The 27044-nt window shown below is 41.3% G+C and overlaps 2 protein-coding genes across 2 annotated transcripts; both read right to left on the bottom strand.

Annotated features, from left to right (window-relative positions):
- Window positions 1–1139: 1139 nt before the first annotated feature.
- Window positions 1140–8716, bottom strand: LOC129823327 (myelin-associated glycoprotein-like). Its single transcript, XM_055882255.1, has 5 exons — window positions 8414–8716; window positions 3980–4366; window positions 3546–3851; window positions 3264–3409; window positions 1140–1412 (listed from the first exon to the last, which is right to left on the bottom strand). Exons 1-5 carry the CDS (start codon window positions 8460–8462, stop codon window positions 1140–1142), a joined length of 1161 nt encoding a protein of 386 aa, XP_055738230.1. The 5' UTR covers window positions 8463–8716.
- A 7397-nt stretch (window positions 8717–16113) lies between these two features.
- LOC129823326 (vascular cell adhesion protein 1-like) lies at window positions 16114–17353 on the bottom strand. The gene is made up of 3 exons (XM_055882254.1): window positions 16915–17353; window positions 16541–16846; window positions 16114–16404 (listed from the first exon to the last, which is right to left on the bottom strand). Exons 1-3 carry the CDS (start codon window positions 17318–17320, stop codon window positions 16121–16123), a joined length of 996 nt encoding a protein of 331 aa, XP_055738229.1. The 5' UTR covers window positions 17321–17353; the 3' UTR covers window positions 16114–16120.
- Between the last annotated feature and the right edge of the window lie 9691 nt (window positions 17354–27044).

The raw sequence follows: 27044 nt of genomic DNA, 5'->3' as shown, positions 1-27044 counted from the left end.
ATTGCATGTAGGCCAGTGACACATCTAAATGTAATCCATTTTAATGAAATATGTAAAATGTTTGACCAATAAGACCAAAAGATGTCATGGAAATTTAATGTAAAGGTTTTTTTTTTACAGTGTAATTAATAAACAACCTTAAATTCAGCCTCGATTGTTTCTTTGATATAACATTCAACATAAAAACTGACACAACTTCTAAATAGATATAAACTGAAAATATATAATATTGTTATTCTGGGAACTGCACAAAAGATGCAGAGAAACAGTCACTAGTGGATTGTAACACCATTCTGCCATCATGTAGACTTCCTGCACCAACTCCCTGTCTTGTATCAGACCACTGTCTCTCCAACTAACTGTGTCTTCTCTCCTCAGTCATCATTGACTTTATATGGTCTTAAACTACCTTCAGTAGGCTAGTTGAACTCAGCAGTTCCTCTATACTGGAACCCATTAAACAGATGCTCTGTGAACTCAACACCAAAAATAAATGGTCTAAAATAAAGAGTATCCTACATCATCTTATCACCACTACAGTAACAGTTAAACACTTTTCATCCCAGCAAATTCTACAAATATGCAGATAATCAAAGAGAACACAATTATAAATGTAACAAAAGTACCAATAGTACACAATGACAATACTGTTCATAAAAACACTTAATACTGTTAGGTTCTTATTTTTAAATAACTCACAGACACTAGAGAAGCTTTAACCCAGTTTAATTATTCCCAATGGTTCTGTACAGCTGTAATCAGACAACCCAACATTTGTCCCATCAAATATTTACATCCCAATTAAGACACTCCTCCTCATCTCCAATACTTACATGTAATTGCTCTACAGGAAGATAATAAAGAGGGTAACAGGATACCAAACATGTATTACTCCCTGATGAGAATCTGTCCTCACCTCCTGACCTCAACCCCTCCTTCATCTAATCCACAGATCCATCTGTGTCCCCTGTATGAACACGTTGCTCTCCTCTTGTCACCCAACACATTCCACAGCTATCTGTCTCGCTACAGAGACCCAGTATGTTTCACTCTTTAATATACTATGCGTCTGATCTATCATGTCTTTAATATCTCAATGTTCAAAATGTCGAATTCAACAATAACCATTGGCAAAATACTTAACATGCACCTCTTTTATCCACTTGTGCATAAAGCCCATCTAGGTTGTTAAGAGGTGGTTCCTGGGCCCCTCTTCTGGTCACGTTGACTTCAGCGTACGCACTCTCCTGTCCCTGGACCCTGTCCTGGGCTGCAGCTGGGGTCTCTTTGGGCCGTAGTTTGGAGACGTCTATGTCACCGTAGTGGATCTCTTCAGACTGGTCTTCTGCAGGTTCCTCTGGTTCCTCTCCAGCTGTGGCCTGGTTAGCACACACTGTCCCAACCGGGGAGTTCTGTGGAGAGAACACAGAGAGAGGAACAGGTGTAAAGCTCTAAGCTCAGTCATGTGTAAAACTCTAAGGTCAGCAGGTTACACAACACATACTGAGTGATGTCAATGACAATGTGAATTCATCTGACAGGAGTAAAGAGGGACATTTTGTCAACAAATGAGTTCTAAAGAAAACACTGTCAAAGTCCAACAGCTATTCTGTTATCATTCCATGTTCTTACAGGATGTGGCATTGCTACCGGTGTGGTCATCTCCCCCTAAACTTCCTCTGAAATGATGTGAACCTCATGGCTTTAAATAGTTTCTGCATTAATTCAGTACTTCCTTAGATACACTTTGTAGATGGTTTGAAAGTGTAGCCTTATTCCCACCTGTCCCTGTGGATTGTCTGTCCTTTCAAGTCCATCGTGGAGCCTCGAGTTTCTCCTCCTGGAAGACATTTAGAAAGGCCTTCTGAATGCACTGTGAGGGTTTTCATATGCAAAAGCACAAACACAGCAGAAATAATAGTTTTGTATTGATGCCAGGAATAGTTTTTACCTTCCAATAACACTGATCAGGCTGATAAGCAAAAAGGCCCCCAGAGTTCCTGCTGCAACCCCAACAACCATTGGGTTAACAGGCTCTTCTGGCTCTGAAAATACAGAACATATTATGGTCAATTCTCACAAAAAGATCTCTAAAGTACACTACATGACCAAAAGTATGTGGACATCTGCTAGTCGAACATCTCATTCCAAAATCATGGGCATTAGTATGGAATATAGAATGACGTTTTATGCTGTAGCGTTAAGATATCCCGTCACTGGAACTAAGGGGCCTAGACCAAACCATGAAAACAGCCCCAGTGTCACGCCCTGATCTTAGAGATCCTTTTTATGTCTCTATTTTGTTTGGTCAGGGCGTGAGTTGGGGTGGGCCTTCTATGTTTTTGTTCTATGTTTTCTATTTCTATGTGTTTGGCCGGGTGTGGTTCTCAATCAGAGGCAGCTGTCTATCGTTGTCTCTGATTGAGAACCATTCTTAGGTAGCCTTTTCCCACCTGTGTTTTGTGGGTAGTTGTTTTCTATTTTGTGTCTGCACCAGACATAACTGTTTCGCTTTCATTCTCCTGTTTGTTGTTTTTGTTCAATTTGTTTTTTTGGATTAAATCATGAACACTTTAAATGCTGCACCTTGGTCCACTCTTCCTTCAGCCCACGAGAACCGTTACACCCAGTTCATTATTCCTCATCCACCAAACTTTACAGTTGGCACTATAAATTGGGGCAGGTAGTGTTCTCCTGGAAACCGTCAAAACCCAGATTCGTCCGCCGGACTGCCAGATGGTGATTCGTATATTCAACACGCCAGAGAACGGATTTCCACTTCGCCAGAGTCCAATGGCAGTGAGCTTTACACCACTGCAGCTGATTTTTGGCATTGCACATAGTGATCTTAGGCTTGTGTGCGGCTGCTCGGCCATGGAAACCCATTTCATGAAGCCCTCAACAAACAGTTCTTGTGCTGCCGTTGCTTCCAAAGGCAGTTTGGAACTCGGTAGTGAATGTTGCCATTCTACAGCCAATGTTTGTCTACGGAGATTGCATGGTTGTGTGCTCGATTTTAAACACCTGTTAGCAACATGTGGGGCGTTAATAGCTGAATCCACGCATTTGAAGGGGTGTCCACACACTTTTGAAAATATAGTGAGTATCTAACATATGATTGTGCCCTACGTTCCCGTTTTACCTTTAATAGCCAGCTGCACTTCCTTTGACTTGCCACAGCCGTGACTATTTCTTGCTTCACAGTAGTACAGTCCTCCATAGCCAACAGTCACATTGAGGGTGTAACTCAGTCCAGATGCTACCTGTGTTAAATTACCCCCACTGATCATGAACCAGGTGAAGGTTGTCACAGGAGGGTTGGCTGTACTGCTGCAGGTCAGATTAACACAGCTGCCCACTGATACTGGATCAGCTGGACTGATGGAGGCCAAGGTGTCTTTAGGAGAGACTGAGGGAGAGGGGTTCATTTAGAATGTATCTGGATATGGTATATTGAATAGCCTCATCCAAACCACTCTATTACAATCATCAGTGAAAACATGATAGAATGATCTATTCTACAGGAACCGGTGATTAAATCTTACATGAAACATTAAGCATCATGGCATGTTCAGCTGTCTTGTTGCTTGTCCCTACTGGGTAGACTGCAGTACAAGTGATGTTCTTCTCATGATGAAGGTATGATGGAGTGAAGGTCACCGTGGAGAGAACTGATTTGGTTTGGTCTGGATTCTCCTGCAGTTGATTCTCAGTTGTGAACTGTGTTGGGAGAGTCCATGTCAGCTCAGGGGGGTGTTCAGGACAGGGAGCGACAGCAGAGCAGTTAAAACTGACAGAGGTCCCTTCCTTCACTTCACCTGAGACAGTAATGATTGGACTGGAAGGCAAATCTGTAATACATTGCAGATAAAGATATTTTACACTAATAGTTAAATTATCCTCTTGTTCTACTCTTATCTTTGATGCAAGGAATATGAGTTGGAAGAAATAGTTGGTTAAAAGTTCAATTGTCTCTTACCTCTGACAACTATATAAACAGACTTATCAGGATCTGTTGCACGGAATGGTTGACTCTCAATCCTGAAGAAGTATCTATTAGTGTAACTGGTGGCTACATTGAAGAAGACTGTGGTGCAGTTCTTCTGGGACATGTTTCCAGTTATCTTCCCTTGATATCTGTTGACCGTCTCACTACTGTTAAATATCACATTGTCCGGATGATAACCAAACTGTGGGATTTCTTTAATCCACACTCCAGAGGTTTGTATTGTGGTGTTCAATTTATACTTATTTTCTCCAGGAATATCAAATGAACATGGGATTTGCATACAGGAGCCAGTCAGTACATCCAGTCTATCTGGCATTGTGGTGTTTAAATCTCGTTGACCAAAACAGGCCAAAACACCTGCAACATAAAGGACAACATCAGGGAGGTTCTGATATGTTTTCCGTACAGTCCAGTGATATGTATCAAGTCTAGATGACTGACAGGGGACGCTGATTGGAAGCCACTGCATAGCCATCTTGTTACTCCTCCTCCACTGTAAAATAGATGTTGGAAGATATAGAAATGCATTTATTAATGTCTCCATTCGTTTTAGACAAGTATATTCTATTACAGACACCTTAATACAAACTTTCAATTATATTTTGTAAAATTGCAACACTTCCTTCAACAGAGAGACCCTACCCTTTCTCCAGCCAATGATCACATCTTGTAACTCACTGAACTGGTATTATCCAATAACTATTTCATCTTTGAGTCAGACTTTTTCCTTCAAATTCAGGGTGTAGCCATGGGCTCCCCCTTTGACCCCAACTATGTGAACCTGTATGTGGAACAATTTGAGGAAGCACTCATTTACAAAACAGAGACACTCTCTAAAGAGTGACACCCCCTACTCTCTAAAATCCTCTCATGGAAGAGATACATAGATGATGTCTTTGTGCTCTGGGAAGGAAGTCAGCAGGAACTGAATTTATTCCAAACTCTGCTAAACGAGAGCTCTGAATATCTCAAATTCACCATGCAGACTGATGAGAGAAAAATAAACTACCTGGACTTATGGATCATCAAAGAGAATGATGTTTTACATACAGACTTGTACACAAAGCCAACAGACCTCAATACCCTGCTACGTGGGGATAGTATGCATCCCCTTCCCCTCAGGAATGGTCTCCCATATAGCCAGTTATTCAGGGTTAAATGAATCTGTTGCCAACAGTCAGATTTTGACAGCAATGCTAAAAAAGTATTGATCCTGCAATGATGAAAATATCTCAAAAACCAAAAGAGGTTTTTCTAAAAACTAAACCAAAGAAGTGAAACAACGCAACAGTCTTTTGCACTAAGTACACCAAGTGTTCAGAAAAAATGAAAGCAATCCTGAAAAGGCACTGGCATATTCTGCAATCAGACAACAAAAAAATCACACCTCTTCATAGAAACCCCACTGGTGGTCTATAAGTGTGGGCGCAATATTGGGGATAGCTTGTGAGATCTGACCAGGTCAGATCTGCATTGTTTTAATTGTTTTAACAGATCTCAGATCTGACCTGCCCCCTGAGCCCACTCAGACACTCTTGACACCCATTCCAAATGGGAACTACAAATGTGGATCATGCTCATAGTGCAATAGCACTACAAACACACCCTTCTACAGACACCAAGATATTGGTCGAAAAATCCCTGTTAGGGGTATCATCTCTTGCAAGATAAAGGTAGTGATCTATCTCATCACATGTTCATGTGGAAAATCCAACGTTGGACAAATGAAAAGACAATTAAAACAATGCAGAGCTGAACACCGCAGCTCAATCGGGTGTAAGAACACTGACTATCCAATAGCAGATCAATCAGGTGTAAGAACACTGACTATCCAATAGCAGCTCAATCAGGTGTAAGAACACTGACTATCCAATAGCAGCTCAATCAGGTGTAAGAACACTGACTATCCAATAGCAGCTCAATCAGGTGTAAGAACACTGATTATCCAATAGCAGCTCAATCAGGTGTAAGAACACTGACTATCCAGTAGCATATCAATCAGGTGTAAGAACACTGACTATCCAATAGCAGATCAATCAGGTGTAAGAACACTGACTATCCAATAGCAGCTCAATCAGGTGTAAGAACACTGACTATCCAGTAGCAGATCAATCAGGTGTAAGAACACTGACTATCCAATAGCAGCTCAATCAGGTGTAAGAACACTGACTATCCAGTAGCAGCTCAATCAGGTGTAAGAACACTGACTATCCAATAGCAGCTCAATCAGGTGTAAGAACACTGATTATCCAGTAGCAGATCAATCAGGTGTAAGAACACTGATTATCCAATAGCAGCTCAATCAGGTGTAAGAACACTGACTATCCAGTAGCAGATCACTTTGTTGAAGGTAACCATCCCATCTGCTCCCTCAAATACACACTCATATACACACGCATTGAGCATGTTGGTCTACCAAGGAGAGGAGGAATTTAAAAACATTGACCCCTAGTGTCTTAAAATTGAATTTGGTCTCAGTCCCTTCTAATGAACAATTATTTTTTATAAAGAAGTCTTATAAATGAATATATTCTTTCTACAGTTTATCAGCGTACAACCAATATGTTCCCCCTGTTGATGATGCTTATTATGCATTATGGATTAACCAAAAGATTACATTTCAACAACATTTAATGATATTGGAAACAATTAAATATATGTGAAATTAAATTAAACAATAATTTATGTTGATGCTAATCTTATGCTAATGTTAATGTAACAATAGGCTAATATATTCAATATGCTGTAAACTATTGTCTTTTAACAGTTTCACTCAATTCATTCCAATTAATCTCATAATTATGACACACCCCTCACTATTGTCATTGGTTGCACTAATTGCACTGTTTGTCTACATAACCCTGATTAAGCATTCATGGCTTTACCCTGAAGAAGGCACAGTGATGCCGAAACGTTGGTGTTTTACCCAATAAATGACTGGGAGTTTATATATATAGAGTGTGCAACTCTCTTTGTTTTTATAGCTTACAGTGTATTCACCGTTAGTCAGCACCTCTACAATAAGTCATTTTCTCTGGGTGTGCTCCAGCTCATGCTTTTTATATGACCTGAACATAACAAATAAAAAATAAACATGTAAAGATATTAAAGTATTGTATTTATAGAGTACTAACTTTTCTGTCCCATCTACAACATAATACTTACATACATGTCATTTTGTCCTTAAAACATTTGATTGAAATACTGTAGAATTCCATTAATTCTTATGGAGGACTGCTTCTTCTGGGGAGTACCATATATAGAGACCGGTGGATTTAAAGTCTCTCATTGGCCGTTACATAGCATCAGCGATCCAGGGTTTATACACATCAACGGTACAGTCTCTCTCATTAATAATAATATAATGAACTTATTTCAATGTACAGGTGATTTTTCAATTGGTCGGTATGTTGTCAAGGAGTGAGGTGACATGTGTTTGTGAGCAGAGGACCACTAGTTTGAGCCCGGTATGGTGACAGGGACAGTGGTGGAAGCTATACTGTTAGCCGCACACTGACGTCGGTTTCACATGCAAATACAGTGACATGAAAAGGTATTTCCCCCTTTCTGGTTCTCTATTTTTGCTTTTTGTTTACTGAATGTTATCAGATCTTCAACCAAAACCTATTAGATAAAGGGAACTTGAGTTTAGAAATCTAAAAAAAATAGTCACAGTTATTTAATTGATTTCATTAACAAAGTTATGCATCAACCAGTTCCCCGTGTGAAAAAGGATTTGCCACCTTATACTCAATAACTGGTTGTGCCACCATTCCAAAACACACAATCAAGTCAGCATGAAAATTGACATAAAGCAACAAATTTAAAGTTTTGTAATGGCCTAGTCCAGACCTAATCCCAATTGAGATATTGTGGCAGGACTTGAAATGTGCAGTTCATGATTGAAAACCCACAAATGTCGCTGAGTTAAAGCAGTTCTGCATGGGAGAGTGGGCCAAAATTCCTCCACAGCAACGTGAGAGACTGATCAACAACTACAGGAAGTGTTTGGTTGGAGTCATTTGAGCTGAAGGAGACACAACCAGTTATTGAGAGTAAGGGGGCAATTAGTGTTTCACACAGGGGCATTGGGTGTTGCACAACTTTGTTTATGAAATAAATGAAATAAGTATGTCATTGTTGTGTTGTTTGTTCACTCAGGTTCCATTGATCTAATATCAGCTTTTGATTGAATATCTGATAACATTCAGTATCAAAAATATGCTACAACTTTTACACAGAAGTTTAAATACAGACTATTAAAATACACTAATCAGGAATTAAATGTACACTTTTCTACACAATTAAAAAGCTGGAATATAGCGCATCCCATAAAATATAATGACTTGTGGTTATTCCTTTATGTCTGACTCATAACTAGTTGTTGTTGTGTGGAAGACTCACCTGACATAAAGAGGACAATGAGAAAAAACATGTTCTCAGGACAAGCCATGTGAGAACTCACACACTACTGATCACCTGAAACAGTACAAACATACACTTACTGGTAGAGTAGCTTAACTCACACAACACATTGCATTGAACCATCTCCATATCAAATACACTATGTCCTTCAGTTGTGAAGATAATACATGAACAAACAGCAATACTTTAGAACATATTGAATCTCATTACTCATAATTAATTTCCTTTATATATATATTGAAGAAGTCGATACTTGTTTTTGACTGTAACGTAAACTGTCTACAGGAGAGACTGTCACACACATAGTGAGGTCTGACAAAGTCATGTACTGAAATTCATGTGACTCATCTCACATCTCATCAGTGACGTACTTCCTAATAAGTGTGTGAGAAGTTATTTTTAAAGAATACTACAGTATTTATTTAACAGGATGTTGAATAGTCTATGTGCTGGGTGTCAACATCAGTTGTGAAAACATTTTCTAATGAACCTTCTACTCCAGAACAATTAGATTCAGTCACTTGAAACATTGCAGAGGTGGCCTTAGTCATGTTTCACCAGTTTCACATGAAATGGAGCCCAGCTTCCCACTGACTGATTCTTAACACATTGTGTGGGTCAGCCACTGACTCAACAGCTTTTTGTGGCCTATACATTTCATTACTGCCCGAAATGGACACGTATACACAATATATTTTCATTGTGGGATTATAATATTCATTGCAGTTAATGTAGGTGTGGGGGTGGGGGGTAAATAACCCTTTTATGGGGTAGGGGACCCCTTAACAGCATTGTGTTACAGGTCCCCAAATAATCAAGTCCACCCTTGATACAACAACAGAAACTTTAAGCAATATAACCATCTCCCTCTCCTCTATCTCCCAGGATTTAAAAAAAAATGTAGCTAAATCATGAACCAAAATCCATCCAACTTGCTTCCATCCAACTTGCTTCCATCCAACTTGCTTCCATCCAACTTGCTTCCATCCAACTTGCTTCCATCCAACTTGCTTCCATCCAACTTGCTTCCATCCAACTTGCTTCCATCCAACTTGCTTCCATCCAACTTGCTTCCATCCAACTTGCTTCCATCAAACTTGCTTCCATCCAACTTGCTTCCATCCAACTTGCTTCCATCCAACTTGCTTCCATCCAACTTGCTTCCATCCAACTTGCTTCCATCCAACTTGCTTCCATCCAACTTGCTTCCATCCAACTTACCTAGTTAAATTTGAGTTCAGTAAAAGATACCCGGTTCTCACATTATCTTTCAACACGAAAAACAGACTTTGTCAGAAACAGAGTGACTGTAATTGTAATTTATGGATTATCACACACTCCTCCATTTCTCCTGCACCCACTTCCTCTTTCATTACGTCACTTCTATCTGCCAAGAAGAGCATGGTGAGCTGGGAGCCACAGGAGGGAGCCATCGACCTGCAGGGCAAGGTGTACCTCCCCGACGGTCATGTCTAGATGGGACACAGCTTTTGTCAAATTGACGTTCTTAATAAAGTTGATTTCGTTTTATTTTAGCTAACCCTAACCCTTTTTCATACCTTAATCAATTATCCTAACCTGCTACGTTAATTCTCCCAACCTGCTGCACAAGTTCTCCTACATTTGCTAGGAAAAGTTCATTTTGACAAAAAGCTGTATCCGTTCTATTCTAAACCCTGTTCGACCTGCACAAGGCCTTCTGGGAGAAGGAGACCCAGGAGCTGAGGACGTACTTTACCCAGCAGGTGGGTTTTTATTACAGTGCAATTAATGAACAACCTCAAATGCAGCCTCATGTGTGTCTCTTGAACAACACTCAAAATAAAAACGGACACAAAATAGCTCCCAACAATACACACATGAAAAATAGACATGTAATGGGGATATGAGTTAAGTTCAGATTCAGTTTAGAGTGATTCATATAATGTTCAGCATATTTATATATTTGACCTTTCTGTAACATGATTTCCAGTGTGCTGTTTGTAACATTTGGGTTGATGGTCACTAGACTCAATAATGTATGTTACGGATTCAATTCATAACTGTTGATAGTGATTGACGACAGACTGGAAGTACAAGGACCGAGGACACGCTGATTGTTATTGTATTCTGTGAAATACTGATTCTGTAGTAGTTAACAAAGCCACTGCCTTTGGTTTTGACTTCCTACAAGCCTCTCAGGCTGGTGTTTACAAAACATGGGCGAGCGTGATCACACAATCATCCGGAACAGGTGCTCTCATGCATGCTTCTGTGGTTCTTGCCTCGAAGCGCACATAGTAATTTAGCTCATCCGGTAGGCTTGTGTGAGCTCGCCGCTGGGCTTCCCTTTGTAGTCCGTAAAAGTTTGCAAGCTGTGCCACATCCGACGAGCGTCGGAGCTGGTGTAGTGGGATTCAATATTAGTAGGATTCAATCTTGCAAGGGCCGTGGCTTTTGTGGTGCGATGGGTAACAATGCTTCGTGGGTGTCAGTTGATTTGTGCAGAGGGTCCTTGGTTCGAGCCCAGGTAGGGGCGAGGAGAGGGACGGAAGTAAAATAGTTACATTAGAATCAGTCTTTTTGGGTAAGTCTAGAAGAGCTTTGCACTCCTGGAATATACACTATTTGCACATTATTCTTTTCAAAATTCTTCAAGCTCTATCAAATTGGTTGTTGATCATTGCTAGACAGCCATTTTCAAGTCTTGCCATAGATTTTCAAGCCGATCAAAACTGTAACTTGGACAATTAGGAACATTCAATATTGTCATAGTAAGCAACACTGGTGTATATTTGGCTTTCTCTTTTAGGTTATTGTCCTGCTGAAAAGTGAATTTGCGTCCCAGTGTCTTTTGAAAATCAGACTGAACCAGGTTTTTCTCTAGAGTTTGCCTGTGCTTAGCTCTATTCCATTTCTTTTCATCCTGAAACACTTGATGACAAGCATACCAATAACATATTGCAGCCATCACCATTCTTGAAAATATGAAGAGTGGTACTCAGTGATTTGTTGTGTTGGACATAGAGTGAATTTCATTGCCAAATGTTTTGCAGTTTTACTTTAGTGCCTTATTGCAAACAGAATGTGTGTTTTGTAATATTTTTAGTTTCCTTCTTTGCACTCTGTCATTTAGGTTAGTATTGTGGGGTAAGTAAAATGTTGTTGATCCTTCCTCAGTTTCTCCTATCACAGCCATTAAACTCTGTAAATGTTTTAAAGTCACCACTGGCCTTATGGTGAAATCAGTGGAGGCTGCTGAGGGGAAGAGAACTCATAATTATGTCTGGAACGGAGCAAATGGAATGGAATCAAACACATGGAAAACGTGTTGGATGTATTTGGTACCATTCCACCTATTCTGCTCCAGCCATTACCTCGAGCCTTTCTCCCCAATTAAGGTGCCAACAACCTCCTTTGGGTGAAATCCGTTTGCCGTCCTCTCCGGCGACTGAGTTAGGAAGGACGCCTGTATCTTTGTAGTGATTGGGTGTATTGATAAACCATCCAAAGTGTACTTAATATCTTCACCATGCTCAAAGGGATATTCAATGTCAAATGTATGTTATTTTTATCCATCTACCAACAGGTGCTCTTCTTTGTGAGTCATTGGAAAAGATCACTGTCTTTGTGGTTGTATCTGTTTGAAATTCGCTGCTTGACTGAGGGACCTTACAGATAATTGTATGTGTGGGGTACAGACATGAGGTAGTCATTCAAAAATCATGTTTAACACTAGTATTGCACACAGAGTGAATCCATGCAACTTATGTGACATGTTAAGCAAGTCTTTACTCCTGAACTTATTTAGGCTTGCCATAGAAAAGGTGTTGAATACATATTGACTTGAGACAATTCATCTTTCCAATTTTATGTCTAAAAACATAATTCCACATTGTGTGTAGACCAGTGACACAAAATCTAAATGTAATCCATTTTAATGAGGTATGTAAAATATTGGACCAAAAAGACCAAAAGATTTCACGGAAATTGAACGTAAAGGTTTTTATTACAGTGCAATTAATAAACAACCATAAATTCAGCCTCAATTGTTTTGTTCATTTAACACTCAATATAAAAACTGACAAGATAAATTCTAAATAGACACAGTTGAAGTCGGAAGTTTACATACACCTGAGTCAAATACATTTAAACTCCGTTTTTCACAATTCCTGACATTTAATCCCAGTAAAAATTCCCTGTCTTGGGCTAGTTAGGCTCACCACTTTATTTTAAGAATGTGAAATGTCAGAATAATAGTAGAGAGAATGATTTATTTCAGCTTTAATTTCTTTCTTCACATTCAAAGTGGGTCAAAAGTTTACATACACTCAATTAGTATTTGTTAGCATTGCATTTAAATTGTTAAACTTGGGTCATACGTTTCGGGTAGCCTTCCACAAGCTTCCCACAATAAGTTGGGTGAATTTTGGCCCATTCCTCCTGACAGAGATGGTGTAACTGAGTTAGGTTTGTAGGCCTCCTTGCTCGCACATGCTTTTTTAGTTCTGCCCACAAACACAAAAAAGCCATTTTGCCACAACTTTGGAAGTATGCTTGGGGTCATTGTCCATTTGGAAGACCCATTTGCGACCAAGCTTTAACTTACTGACTGATGTCTTGAGATGTTGCTTCAATATATTCACATAATTTTCCTACCTCATGATGCCATCTATTTTGTGAAGTGCACCAGTCCCTCCTGCAGCAAAGCACCTCCACAACATGATGCTGCCACCCCAGTGCTTCACGGTTGGAATAGTGTTCTTCGGTTTGCAAGCCTTCCCCTTTTTCCTCCAAACGTAAAGATGGTCATTATGGCCAAACAGTTCAATTTTTGTTTCATTAGACCAGAGGACATTTCTCCAAAAAGTACAATCTTTGTCCCCATGTGCAGTTGCAAACCGTAGTCTGGCGTCTTTATGGTGGTTTTGGAGTGTTGGCTTCTTCCTTGCTGAGTGACCTTTCAGGTGATATCGATATAGGACTCGTTTTACTGTGGATATAGATACTTTTGTACAGCATCTTCACAAGGTCCTTTGCTGTGGTTCTGGTATTGATTTGCACTTTTCTCACCAAAGTACGTTCATCTCTAAGAGACAGAACGCGCCCCCTTCCTGAGCGGAATGACGGCTGAGTGGTCCCCTGGTGTTTATACTTGCGTACAATTGTTTGTTCAGATGAACTTGGTACCTTCCGGCATTTGGAAATTGAACCAGACTTGTGGAGGTCTACAATGTTTTTTCTGAGGTCTTGGCTGATTTCTTTTGATTTCCCCATAATGTCAAGCAAAGAGGCACTGAGTTTGAAGGTACGCCTTGAAATACATCCACAGGTACACCTCCAATTGACTCAAATGATGTTAATCAGAAGCTTCTAAAGCCATGAAATAATTTTCTGGAATTGTCCAAGCTGTTTAAAGGCACAGTCAACTTAGTGTATGTAAACGTCTGACCTACTGGAATTGTGATACAGTGAATTATAAGTGAAATAATCTGTCTTTAAACAATTGTTAGAAAAATGACTTGTGTCATGCACAAAGTAGATGTCCTGACCGACTTACCAAAACTATAGTGTGTTAACACGAAATTTGTGGAGTGATTGAAAAATGAGTTTCAATGACTCCAACCTAAGTGTATGTCAACTTCCAACTTCAACTGTATAAACTGAAAATATATGATATTGTTATTCTGGTAACTGCACAAAATATTAAGATAAACAGTGACTAGTAGATGTTAACACCATTCTGCCATCATGTAGACTTCCTGCACCAACTTCCTGTCTTGTATCAGACCACTGTCTCTCCAACTAACTGTGTCTTCTCTCCTCAGTCATCATTGACTTTATATGGTCTTAAACTGCCTTCAGTTGGCTAGTTGAACTCAGCAGTTCCTCTATACTGGAACCCATTAAACAGATGCTCTGTGAACTCAACACAAAAAATAAATGGTCCGAAATAAAGAGTAGCCAACATCATCGTATCACCACTATAGTAACAGTTAAACACTTTTCATCCCAGCAAATTCTACAAATATGCAGATAAGCAAAGAGCACAATCATAAATGTAACAAAAGTACCAATAGAAAACAGATACACAATGACAATACTGTACATTAAAACACTTGATACCCATTGGAAAATTAACATGCACCTCTTTTATTCACTTGTGCATAAAGTCCATCTAGGTTGTTAAGAGGTGGTTCCTGGGCCCCTCTCCCGGTCACATTGACTTCAGCGTACTCACTCTCCTGTCCCTGGACCCTGTCCTGGGCTGCAGCTGGGGTCTCTTTGGTCTGTAGTTTGGAGAAGTCTATGTCACCGTAGTGGATCTCTTCAGACTGGTCTTCTGCAGGTTCCTCTGGTTCCTCTCCGGCTTTGGCCTGGTTAGCACACACTGTCCCAACCGGGGAGTTCTGTGGAGAGAACACAGAGAGAGGAACATGTGTAAAGCTCTAAGCTCAGTCATGTGTAAAACTCTAAGGTCAGCAGGTTACACAACACATACTGAGGTGATGTCAATGAAAATGTAAATTCAACGGACAGGTGTAAAGAGGTACATTTTGCCAACAAATGAGCTCCAATCTAATGTAAACACTGTCAAAGTCCAACAGCTATTCTGTTATCATTCCATATTCTTACAGGATGTGGCATTGCTTTCGGTTTGTTCATCTCCCCTGAACTTGCTCTAAAATGATGTTAACCTCATGGCTTTGGATAGTTTCAGCATTAATTATATTCTTCCTTATATACACTTTGTAGATGGTTTGAAAGTTGAGCCTTATTCCCACCTGTCCCTGTGGATTGTCTGTCCTTTCAAGTCCATCGTGGAGCCTAGAGTTTCTCCTCCTGGAAGACATTTAGAAAGGCCTTCTGAATGCACTGTGAGGGTTTTCATGCGCAAAAGCACAAACACAACATACATATTTTTTTAAGTTGATGCCAGGAAAAGTTTTTACCATACAAAAAGACTGATCAGGATGATAAACAAAAAGGCCGCCAGAGTTCCTGCTGCAACCACAAAAACCATTGAGTTATTATGCTCCTCTGGCCCTGAAAATACAGAACATATTATGGTCATTTCTCACATAAAAATGTCTAAAGTACACTACTTGACCAAAAGTATGAGGACAACTGCTCGTTGAACATCTCATTCTAAAATCATGGGTATAAATATGGAATACAAAATGTCATTGTATGTTGTAGGATTAAGATTTCCCTTCACTGGAACAAAAGGTTCCATGAAAAACCATGAACCATGAAAAACAGCTCCAAACCATTTCTCGTCCACCAAACTTTACAGTTGGCTCTATGCATTGGGGCAGGTAGCTTTCTCCTGGCATCTGCCAAACCCAGATTCGTCCAATGGACTGCCAGATGGTGAAGCGTGATTCATCATTCCAGAGAACGGGTTTCCACTTCTCCAGAGTACACCACTCACGCCGATTCTTGCCATTGTGCAAGGTGATTTTAGGCTTGTGTGCGGCTGCACAGTCATAGAAACCCATTTCATGAAGCTCTCAAACAAAGAGTTCTTGTGCTAACATTGTTTCCAGAGGCAGCTTGATACTCTGTAGTGAATGCTGCCATTTTACTGCCAATGTTTTTGTCTCTGGAGATTGCATGGCTTTGTGCTCGATTTTATACACCTGTCAGCAATGTGTGTCCACATACTTTTGAATATATATTGTATATCTAACCTAAGATTGTGCCCTACGTGCCAGTTTTACCTTTAATAGCCAGCTGCACGTCATTCGACTTCCCACAGCCGTGACTATTTCTTGCTTCACAGTAGTACAGTCCTCCATCACCAACAGTCACATTGAGGGAGTAACTCAGTCCAGATGCTACCTGTATTGGTTTATCTCCACTGATCTGGAACCAGGTGAAGTTTGTCACAGGAGGGTTGGCTGTACTGCTGCACGTCAGATTAACACAGCTGCCCACTAATACTGGATCAGCTGGACTGATGGAGGCAGAGGTGTCCTTAGGAGAGACTGAGGGAGAGGGGTACATTTAGAATGTATCTGGATATGGTATATTGAATAGTCTCATCAAAACCACTCTATTGCAATCATCAGTGAAAACATGATAGAATGATCTATTCTTCAGCAACCGGTGACTAAATCTTACATGAAACGTTAAGCATCATGTTATGTTCAGCTGTCTTGTTGCTTGTCCCTACTGGGTAGACTGCAGTACAAGTGATGTTCTTCTCATGATGAAGGTATGACGGAGTGAAGGTCACCGTGGAGAGAACTGATTTGGTTTGGTCTGGATTCTCCTGCAGTTGGTTCTCAGTTGTGAACTGTGTTGGGAGAGTCCATGTCAGCTCAGGGGGGTGTTCAGGACAGGGAGCGACAGCAGAGCAGTTAAAACTGACAGGGGTCCCTTCCTTCATCTCACCTGAGACAGTAAGGATGGGACTGGAAGGCAAATCTGTAATATATTGTAGATGAAGATATTTTACACTAAAAGTTCAACTGCACACTTGTTCTTCTCTTATCTTTGATGAAAGGAATATGAACTGGGAAAAATAGTTGGTGAACAGTTAAATTGTGTCTTACGTCTGACATTTATATCAACAGACTTTTCATTGTCTGTTGCACGGAATGGTTGACTCTCAATCCTGAAGAAGTATCTATTAGTGTAACTGGTGGCTACATTGAAGAAGACTGTGGTGCAGTTCTTCTGGGACATGTTTCCAGTTATCTTCCCTTGATATATGTTGACCGTCTTACTACTGTTAAATATCACACTGTCCGGGCGCCCACCAAAGTATGGATTTTCTTTAATCCACACTCCAGAGGTATGTATTGTGCTGTTAAATGTATACTTATTTTGGTCAGGAATATAAAATGAACATGGGATTTGCACACAGGAGCCAGTCAGTCCATCCAGTCTATCTGGCATTGTGGTGATCAAATCTCGTCGGCCAAAACAGGCCAAAACACCTGCAACATAAAGAACAACATCAGGGAGGTTCTGATATATTTTCGGTACAGTCCAATGATATGTATGGATATGGAAGCCACCGCACAGCCATCTTGTAACTCCTCTTTCAGTGTAAAACAGGTTTTGGAAGATATAGAAACACATTTATTAATGTCTACATTTGTTTTAGACAAGTATATTCTATTAGAGATACCTTATTGCAAACTTTTAAATTACATTTTGTGACCTGCAACACTTCCTTCAACAGAGAGACACTACCCTTGCTCCAGACAATGATTGCATCTTGTAACTCACTGAACTGGTATTATCCAATAACTCCTTCATCTTTGAGTCTTTTTTCCTTCAAATTCGGTGTGTAGCCATGGGCTCCCCCTTTGACCCCAACTATGTGAACCTGTATGTGGAACAATTTGAGGATGCACTCGTCTACAAAACAGAGACACACCCCCTACTACCTAAAATCCTCTCATGGAAGAGATACATAGATGATGTCTTTGTGCTCTGGGAAGGAAGTCAGCAGAAACTAAATGAATTCCAAACTCTGCTAAACGAGAGCTCTGAATATCTCAAATTCACCATGCAGACTGATGAGAGAAAAATAAACTACCTGGACTTATGGATCATCAAAGAGAATGATGTTTTACATACAGACTTGCCCGGCCGCCACAGGAGTCGCTGGAGCGCGATGAGACAAGGATATCCCTACCGGCCAAACCCTCCCTACCCCGGACGACGCTATGCCAATTGTGCGTCGCCCCACGGACCTCCCGGTCGCGGCAGGCTGCGACAGAGCCTGGGCGCGAACCCAGAGACTCTGGTGGCGCAGTTAGCACTGCGATGCAGTGCCCTAGACCACTGCGCCACCCGGGAGGCCGGGGTTTCATCTCTTGCAAGACAAAGGGAGTAATCTATCTCATCACATGTTCATGTGGAAAGCCAACGTAGGACAAACGAAAAGACAATTAAAACAATGCAGAGCTGAACACCGCAGCTCAATCAGCTGTAAGAACACTGACTATCCAATAGCAGCTCAATCAGGTGTAAGAACACTGACTATCCAATAGCAGCTCAATCAGGTGTAAGAACACTGACTATCCAGTAGCAGCTCAATCAGCTGTAAGAACACTGACTATCCAGTAGCAGCTCAATCAGCTGTAAGAACACTGACTATCCAGTAGCAGCTCACTTTGTTGAAGCTAACCATCCCATCTCCTCCCTCAAATTCACACTCATATACACACGCATTGATCATGTTGGTCTACCAAGGAGAGGAGGAATTTAAAAACATTGACCCCTAGTGTCTTAAAATTGAATTTGGTCTCATTCCCTTCTAATGAACAATTCTTTTTTATAAAGAAGTCTTATAAATGAATATATTCTTTCTACAGTTTATCAGAGTACATTATTATGTTCACCCTGTTGATGATACTAATGATGCATTATGGATGAACTAAAATATTACATGTAACAACATTTAATGATATTGGAAACAATTAAATATATGTGAAATTAAATTAAACAATAATGTATGTTGATGCTAATCTTATGCTAATTTTAATGATAACAATAGGCTAATATATTTAATATGCTGTAAACTATTGTCTTTTAACAGTTTCACTCTAATTAACCTCATAATTATGACACACCCCTCACTATTGTCATTGGTTGCACTAATTGCACTGTTTGTCTACATAACCTGGTTCAAGCATTCATGGCTTTACCCTGAAGAAGGCTCAGTGATGCCCGAAACGTTGGTGTTTTACCCAATAAATTACTGGGAGTTTATATATATATAGAGTGTGCAACTCTCTTTGTTTTTATAGCTTACAGTGTATTCACCGTTAGTCAGCACCTCTACAATAAGTCATTTTCTCTGGGTGTGCTCCAGCTCATGCTTTTTATATGACCTGAACATAACAAATAAAATAATAAACATGTAAAGATATTGAAGTATTTTCTTTATAGAGTACTGACTTTACTGTTCCCATCTACAACATAATAGTTAAATACATGTAATTTTGTCTTTGAAACATTTTATTGAAATGCTGTAGAATTCCATTAATTCTTATGGAGGACTGCTTCTTCTGGGGAATACCATATATCACATATGTCAGAGTCAAGGCCCGCGGGCCACATCCGGCCCGCGAGAAGGTTTTTTACGGCCCCTGGGATGATCTTGATTTATTATTAGAACCGGCCCGCAGACCGCAGCAAGCCGGCAGCCCGCAGATCTTTTACACGCACCAATACTACATTTCCCACAATGCAACGGTGACGCACCGAGCAGTAGGCTGCTTCATTTCAATATTTATTGGCACAGCAGTCGTCAGCATCACAGTAAAATTAACTTTCAGATACCCATCAAAAATGGCAAAACGGAAGGTGGACACTGAGAACCGGGGGTTTCAAACAAGGTGGGAGTCGGAGTATATGTTCACGGAGGTAGCTGGAAAACCTGTGTGTCTTCTGTGTGGAGAAAGTGTGGCGGTACTGAAAGAGTATAATCTGAGACGACATTATGAAACGAAACACGCGGACAAAAACAAGAATATGGACATGGAACAAAGGCTACAAAAGGCAGAGGAATTAAAACGAGGCCACAAATCTCGACAGGCTCTGTTCAAAAAAGCCAAATCACAAGGCCAGGCTGCTGTCAAGGCCAGTTTTATTTTGGCAGAAGAGATCGCTAAATCAGCCCGGCCATTTACGGAGGGGGATTTCATCAAAAACTGCATGATTAAAGTTTGTGACGAAGTTTGCCCAGAAAAAAGGCAACTCTTTTTAAATGTGAGTCTGAGCAGAAACACCATTGCCGAGAGAGTAGACCAGTTGTCCATCAATCTAAAAGAGCAGCTTGTGAAAAAGGGAAAAGATTTCATTGCATATTCCTTGGCTGTGGATGAGAGCACCGACATTTCTGACATTGCCCAGTTGTCAATTTTCATCCGCGGAGTGGACTCCAGCCTAAGCGTGACAGAGGAGTTTTTGGCTTTACGTCCTATGCATGGCACAACTACGGGGCATGATTTGTATGAAGAGGTGTCAAGATGTGTAAATGAGATGGAGCTGCCTTGGGAAAAACTCGTGGGTTTGACAACCGACGGAGCACCTGCGATGTGTGGACACAGGAGCGGACTGGTGGCGAAGATACGGGAAAAGATGCAAGAGGAAAACGCGACAGGTGAGCTGACAGCTTATCATTGTATCATACACCAGGAAGCGTTGTGCGGTAAAGCCTTGAAAATGGAGCATGTAATGAGCATCATCACGCGCACAGTTAACTTTATCAGAGCCAAAGGTTTGAATCACCGCCAGTTCAAGGCATTTCTGACGGAGTTAGAAACGGAGCATGGTGATTTGCCTTATCACACAGAGGTGCGATGGCTAAGCCAGGGAAAGGTTCTTCAAAGATGTTTCGAGCTTCGTGAGGAGATTTGTCTGTTCTTGGACAGCAAAGGGAAAGACACAACACAACTCCGAGACGAAATGTTTCTGTGTGAAATGGCTTTTCTGTGTGACATTACGAGTCATCTGAATGCAATGAACTTGCAGCTGCAGGGTCGGGATCATGTCATCTCTGATATGTACAGTACAGTGAAGGCATTTAAAACCAAACTGACTCTGTGGGAGACGCAGATGCGGAAAGAAAATTTGAGCCACTTTCCCAGCTGCCAGACCATGAAAGAGAAGCTCTCTACCAGTGCGTTCCCGAGCGCACAGTTGGCTGATAAAATAGGTATGCTTGCCGCTGACTTTCGACGCCGATTTGCTGACTTTGAAGCACAAAAAAGCAGGTTGGAACTGCTCGGTAACCCATTTGCTGTTGACGTGGAAAGCTCACCACCAAACCTCCAAATGGAGTTGATTGACCTCCAATGCAATGATGCACTGAGGGCAAAATATGCGGCAGTGGGTGCTGCGGAGTTCGCCCGTTTCCTCCCCGACACAATGCCCCAGCTGCGCATCCAGGCTGCTCAAACGTTGTCTATGTTTGGCAGCACATACCTGTGTGAACAACTGTTTTCTTTGATGAACCTGAACAAAACATCACACAGAAGTCGACTTACTGCTGAACACCTCCACTCAATTCTGAGGATTTCCTCAGCTCAGAGCCTTACCCCGAACATTGATGAACTTGTGGAAAAGATGGGACACCACCAAGTATCACCCTCAACCTCAAGTGAACATTACTGTGCAATCACATATTTAGAGTTTTTACTCAGTTCAAGTTTAAAAGTTAAAGTTTAATATTTGTTTTCACTGCATGTTACTTCTCCTTAAACAAAGTGTTGTTTTTGATTAATAGATTTTTGCACTTTATTTTATTGTATTTCAATCCAATTATATTTTAAAAATATTTCAGTTGAGTGGATGATAGAAAATTGCTATTATTGTTTTTTTCTTTGAAGTAAATTTAGCCCACTTTTGCTAAAATAGAAAATATAGGCTACTGATGGTGCCTTGAATACCGGTTTCTTTCATTTAATGTTCATGTTATGGGGATTTTTATATAAAGGAATTTTGTCTTTTGTGTCTGTTGAAAATTAAAGATTACTGACAGAGCCATAAGAAAATATTGCTTTATTTATCTGATCATATTGGAATATATTTGTTAGGTTTTCAGTAGGTTCAATTAGGTTCACTAGACTATATGCGTCATTTAAAAAAATTTCAATGAACATTCGAACAGTCCGGCCCTCGGCTTGTAGCTAAATTTTTTATTTGGCCCTCCGTCCATTTGACTTTGACACCCCTGCCATATATAGAGACCGGTGGATTTAAAGTCTCTCATTGGCCGTTACATAGCATCAGCGATCCAGGGTTTATACACATCACTGATACAGTCTCTCCCAATAATAATAATAATAATATGAACTTATTTCTATGTACAGGTGATTTTTCAATTGGTCGGTATGTTGTCAAGGAGTGAGGTGACATGTGTTTGTGAGCAGAGGACCACTAGTTTGAGCCCGGTATGGGGATAGGGACAGTGGGGACACTTCCTGTTGAATCTGCAGACGTGTTGCTGTGCGTTTTGTTGCTGTGCGTTTTGCTGCCAACTTTACTTTACTTTGCTAGCTGACAACTTTACGTTTTTTGTTTTGTTTTTGTTTTTAATTACCGTTTATATTTTTAGTTTTTCCATCGCAACTTTTTTCCCTCATTCAACTTTTTCACTCCGGACGCTTTATCTGGACATGGTTCGTCAACACCTTCAACAGCTGAAGCTAAGTAGTAACATTAACATGATGTCTTCTAATTGCAGTCGCTGTACTCATAATATACAGGAGAACGATCGCCTTACGGCGAGAATAGCTGTGCTACAAGCCCAGCTTCAGACGCAATCGTTAGGCAAGGGTAATTTCAGTGTAGGAAAGGAAGAAACAGCGTCTGTGCCACCAGCAAGTACAGATAGTAACGTTAGTATAAATCCCCCCGCACAGTCCCCGCAGCCGGACAACTTTCTCATGGCTTCTGGAGGGAAATGCTGTTGGAATGCTCAACCGGTGTCGCTCATTCAGCCGACAGAAACTTTCAACCGGTTTTCCCCATTATGTAGCGAGTCGGAGTCTGAGTCTGAGTCTTCTCTTGTCTCTACTCCTCCCGTTACGGGGTCTGAGACGCCGAAGGCTCCCACCATTAGCTCTGACAAATTGAAAACCCTAGTCATTGGCGACTCCATTACCCGCAGTATTAGACTTAAAACGAATCACCCAGCAATCATACACTGTTTACCAGGGGGCAGGGCTACCGACGTTAAGGCTAATCTAAAGATGGTGCTGGCTAACGCTAAATCTGGCGAGTGTAGAGAGTATAGAGATATTGTTATCCACGTCGGCACCAACGATGTTAGGATGAAACAGTCAGAGGTCACCAAGTGCAACATAGCTTCAGCGTGTAAATCAGCTAGAAAGATGTGTCGGCATCGAGTAATTGTCTCTGGCCCCCTCCCAGTTAGGGGGAGTGACGAGCTCTACAGCAGAGTCTCAGCACTCAATCGCTGGTTGAAAACTGTTTTCTGCCCCTCCCAAAAGATAGAATTTGTAGATAATTGGCCCTCTTTCTGGGACTCACCCACAAACAGGACCAAGCCTGACCTGCTGATGAGTGACGGACTCCATCCTAGCTGGAGGGGTGCTCTCATCTTATCTACCAACATAGATAGGGCTCTAACTCCTCTAGCCCCACAATGAAATAGGGTGCAGGCCAGGCAGCAGGCTGTTAGCCAACCTGCCAGCTTAGTGGAGTCTGCCAATAGCACAGTCAGTGTAGTCAGCTCAGCCATACCCATTGAGACTGTGTCTGTGCCTCGACCTAGGTTGGGCAAAACTAAACATGGCGGTGTTCGCCTTAGCAATCTTATTAGGATAAAGACCTCCTCCATTCCTGCCATTATTGAAAGAGATCGTGATACCTCACATCTCAAAATAGGGTTACTTAATGTTAGATCCCTCACTTCAAAGGCAATCATAGTCAATGAACTAATCACTGATCATAATCTTGATGTGATTGGCCTGACTGAAACATGGCTTAAGCCTGATGAATTTACTGTGTTAAATGAGGCCTCACCTCCTGGTTACACTAGTGACCATATCCCCCGTGCATCCCGCAAAGGCGGAGGTGTTGCTAACATTTACGATAGCAAATTTCAATTTACAAAAAAAAAAATGGCGTTTTCGTCTTTTGAGCTTCTAGTCATGAAATCTATGCAGCCTACTCAATCACTTTTTATAGCTACTGTTTACAGGCCTCCTGGGCCATATACAGCGTTCCTCTCTGAGTTTCCTGAATTCCTATCAGACCTTGTAGTCATAGCAGATCATATTCTAATTTTTGGTGATTTTAATATTCACATGGAGAAGTCCACAGACCCACTCCAAAAGTCTTTCGGCGCCATCATCGACTCAGTGGGTTTTGTCCAACATGTCTCTGGACCTACTCACTGCCACAGTCATACTCTGGACCTAGTTTTGTCCCATGGAATAAATGTTGTAGATCTTAATGTTTTTCCACATAATCCTGGACTATCGGACCACCATTTTATTACGTTTGCAATCGCAACAAATAATCTGCTCAGACCCCAACCAAGGAGCATCAAAAGTCGTGCTATAAATTCTCAGACAACACAAAAATTCCTTGATGCCCTTCCAGACTCCTTCTGCCTACCCAAGGACGTCAGAGGACAAAAATCAGTTAACCACTTAACTGAGGAACTCAATTTAACCTTGCGCAATACCCTAGATGCAGTTGCACCCCTAAAAACGAAAAACATTTGTCATAAGAAACTAGCTCCCTGGTATACAGAAAATACCCGAGCTTTGAAGCAAGCTTCCAGGAAATTGGAACGGAAATGGCGCCACACCAAACTGGAAGTCTTCCGACTAGCTTGGAAAGACAGTACCTTGCAGTACCGAAGAGCCCTCACTGCTGCTCGATCATCCTACTTTTCCAACTTAATCGAGGAAAATAAGAACAATCCCAAATTTCTTTTTGATACTGTTGCAAAGCTAACTAAAAAGCAGCATTCCCCAAGAGAGGATGGCTTTCACTTCAGCAGTAATAAATTCATGAACTTCTTTGAGGAAAAGATCATGACCATTAGAAAGCAAATTACGGACTCCTCTTTGAATCTGCGTATTCCTCCAGGGCTTAGCTGTCCTGGATCTGCACAGCTCTGCGAGGGCCTGGGATCGGGAGAGACACTTAAGTGTTTTAGTACTATATCTCTTGACACAATGATGAAAATAATCATGGCCTCTAAACCTTCAAGCTGCATACTGGATCCTATTCCTACTAAACTGCTGAAGGAGCTGCTTCCTGTGCTTGGCCCTCCTATGTTGAACATAATAAACAGCTCTCTATCCACCGGATGTGTACCAAACTCACTAAAAGTGGCAGTGATAAAGCCTCTCTTGAAAAAGCCAAACCTTGACCCGGAAAATATAAAAAACTATCGGCCTATATCGAATCTTCCATTCCTCTCAAAAATTTTAGAAAAAGCTGTTGCGCAGCAACTCACTGCCTTTCTGAAGACAAACAATGTATACGAAATGCTTCAGTCTGGTTTTAGACCCCATCATAGCACTGAGACTGCACTTGTGAAGGTGGTAAATGACCTTTTAATGGCGTCAGACCGAGGCTCTGCATCTGTCCTCGTGCTACTAGACCTTAGTGCTGCCTTTGACACCATAGATCACCACATTCTTTTGGAGAGACTGGAAACCCAAATTGGTCTACACGGACAAGTTCTGGCCTGGTTTAGATCTTACCTGTCGGAAAGATATCAGTTTGTCTCTGTGAATGGTCTGTCCTCTGACAAATCAACTGTACATTTCGGTGTTCCTCAAGGTTCCGTTTTAGGACCACTATTGTTTTCACTATATATTTTACCTCTTGGGGATGTTATTCGAAAACATAATGTTAACTTTCACTGCTATGCGGATAACACACAGCTGTACATTTCAATGAAACATGGTGAAGCCCCAAAATTGCCCTCGCTAGAAGCCTGTGTTTCAGACATAAGGAAGTGGATGGCTGAGAACTTTCTACTTTTGAACTCGGACAAAACAGAGATGCTTGTTCTAGGTCCCAAGAAACAAAGAGATCTTCTGTTAAATCTGACAATTCATCTTGATGGTTGTAAAGTCGTCTCAAATAAAACTGTGAAGGACCTCGGCGTTACTCTTGACCCTGATCTCTCTTTTGACGAACATATCAAGACTGTTTCAAGGACAGCTTTTTTCCATCTACGTAACATTGCAAAAATCAGAAATTTTCTGTCCAAAAATGATGCAGAAAAATTAATCCGTTACTTCTAGGTTAGACTACTGCAATGCTCTACTTTCCGGCTACCCGGATAAAGCACTAAATAAACTTCAGTTAGTGCTAAATACGGCTGCTAGAATCCTGACTAGAACCAAGAAATTTGATCATATTACTCCAGTGCTAGCTTCCCTACACTGGCTTCCTGTTAAGGCAAGGGCTGATTTCAAGGTTTTACTGTTAACCTATAAAGCGTTACATGGGCTTGCTCCTACCTATCTTTCCGAGTTGGTCCTGCCGTACATACCAATACGTACGCTACGGTCACAAGACGCAGGCCTCCTAATTGTCCCTAGAATTTCTAAGCAAACAGCGGGAGGCAGGGCTTTCTCCTATAGATCTCCATTTTTATGGAACAGTCTGCCTACCCATGTGAGAGACGCAGACTCGGTCTCAACCTTTAAGTCTTTACTGAAGACTTATCTCTTCAGTAGGTCATATGATTGAGTGTAGTCTGGCCCAGGAGTGTGAAGGTGAACGGAAAGGCTCTGGAGCAACGAACCGCCCTTGCTGTCTCTGCCAGGCCGGTTCCCCTCTCTCCACTGGGATTCTCTGCCTCTAACCCTGTTACAGGGGCTGAGTCACTGGCTTGCTGGTGCTCTTTCATGCCGTCCCTAGGAGGGGTGCGTCACTTGAGTGGGTTGAGTTACTGACGTGATCTTCCTGTCTGGGTTGGCGCCCCCCCTTGGTTTGTGCTGTGGTGGAGACCTTTGTGGGCTATACTCGGCCTTGTCTCAGGATTGTAAGTTGGTGGTTGAGGATTTCCCTCTAGTGGTGCGGGGGCTGTGCTTTGGCAAAGTGGGTGGGGTTATATCCTTCCTGTTTGGCCCTGTCCGGGGGTTTCTTCAGATGGGGCCAC

Source organism: Salvelinus fontinalis, chromosome 25 (assembly GCF_029448725.1).
Source record: "Salvelinus fontinalis isolate EN_2023a chromosome 25, ASM2944872v1, whole genome shotgun sequence".
In the NCBI taxonomy this organism is placed as follows: Eukaryota; Metazoa; Chordata; class Actinopteri; order Salmoniformes; family Salmonidae; genus Salvelinus; species Salvelinus fontinalis.
The sequence above is the reverse complement of the archived record's forward strand: the minus strand, read 5'-3'. Positions and strand labels throughout refer to the sequence as shown.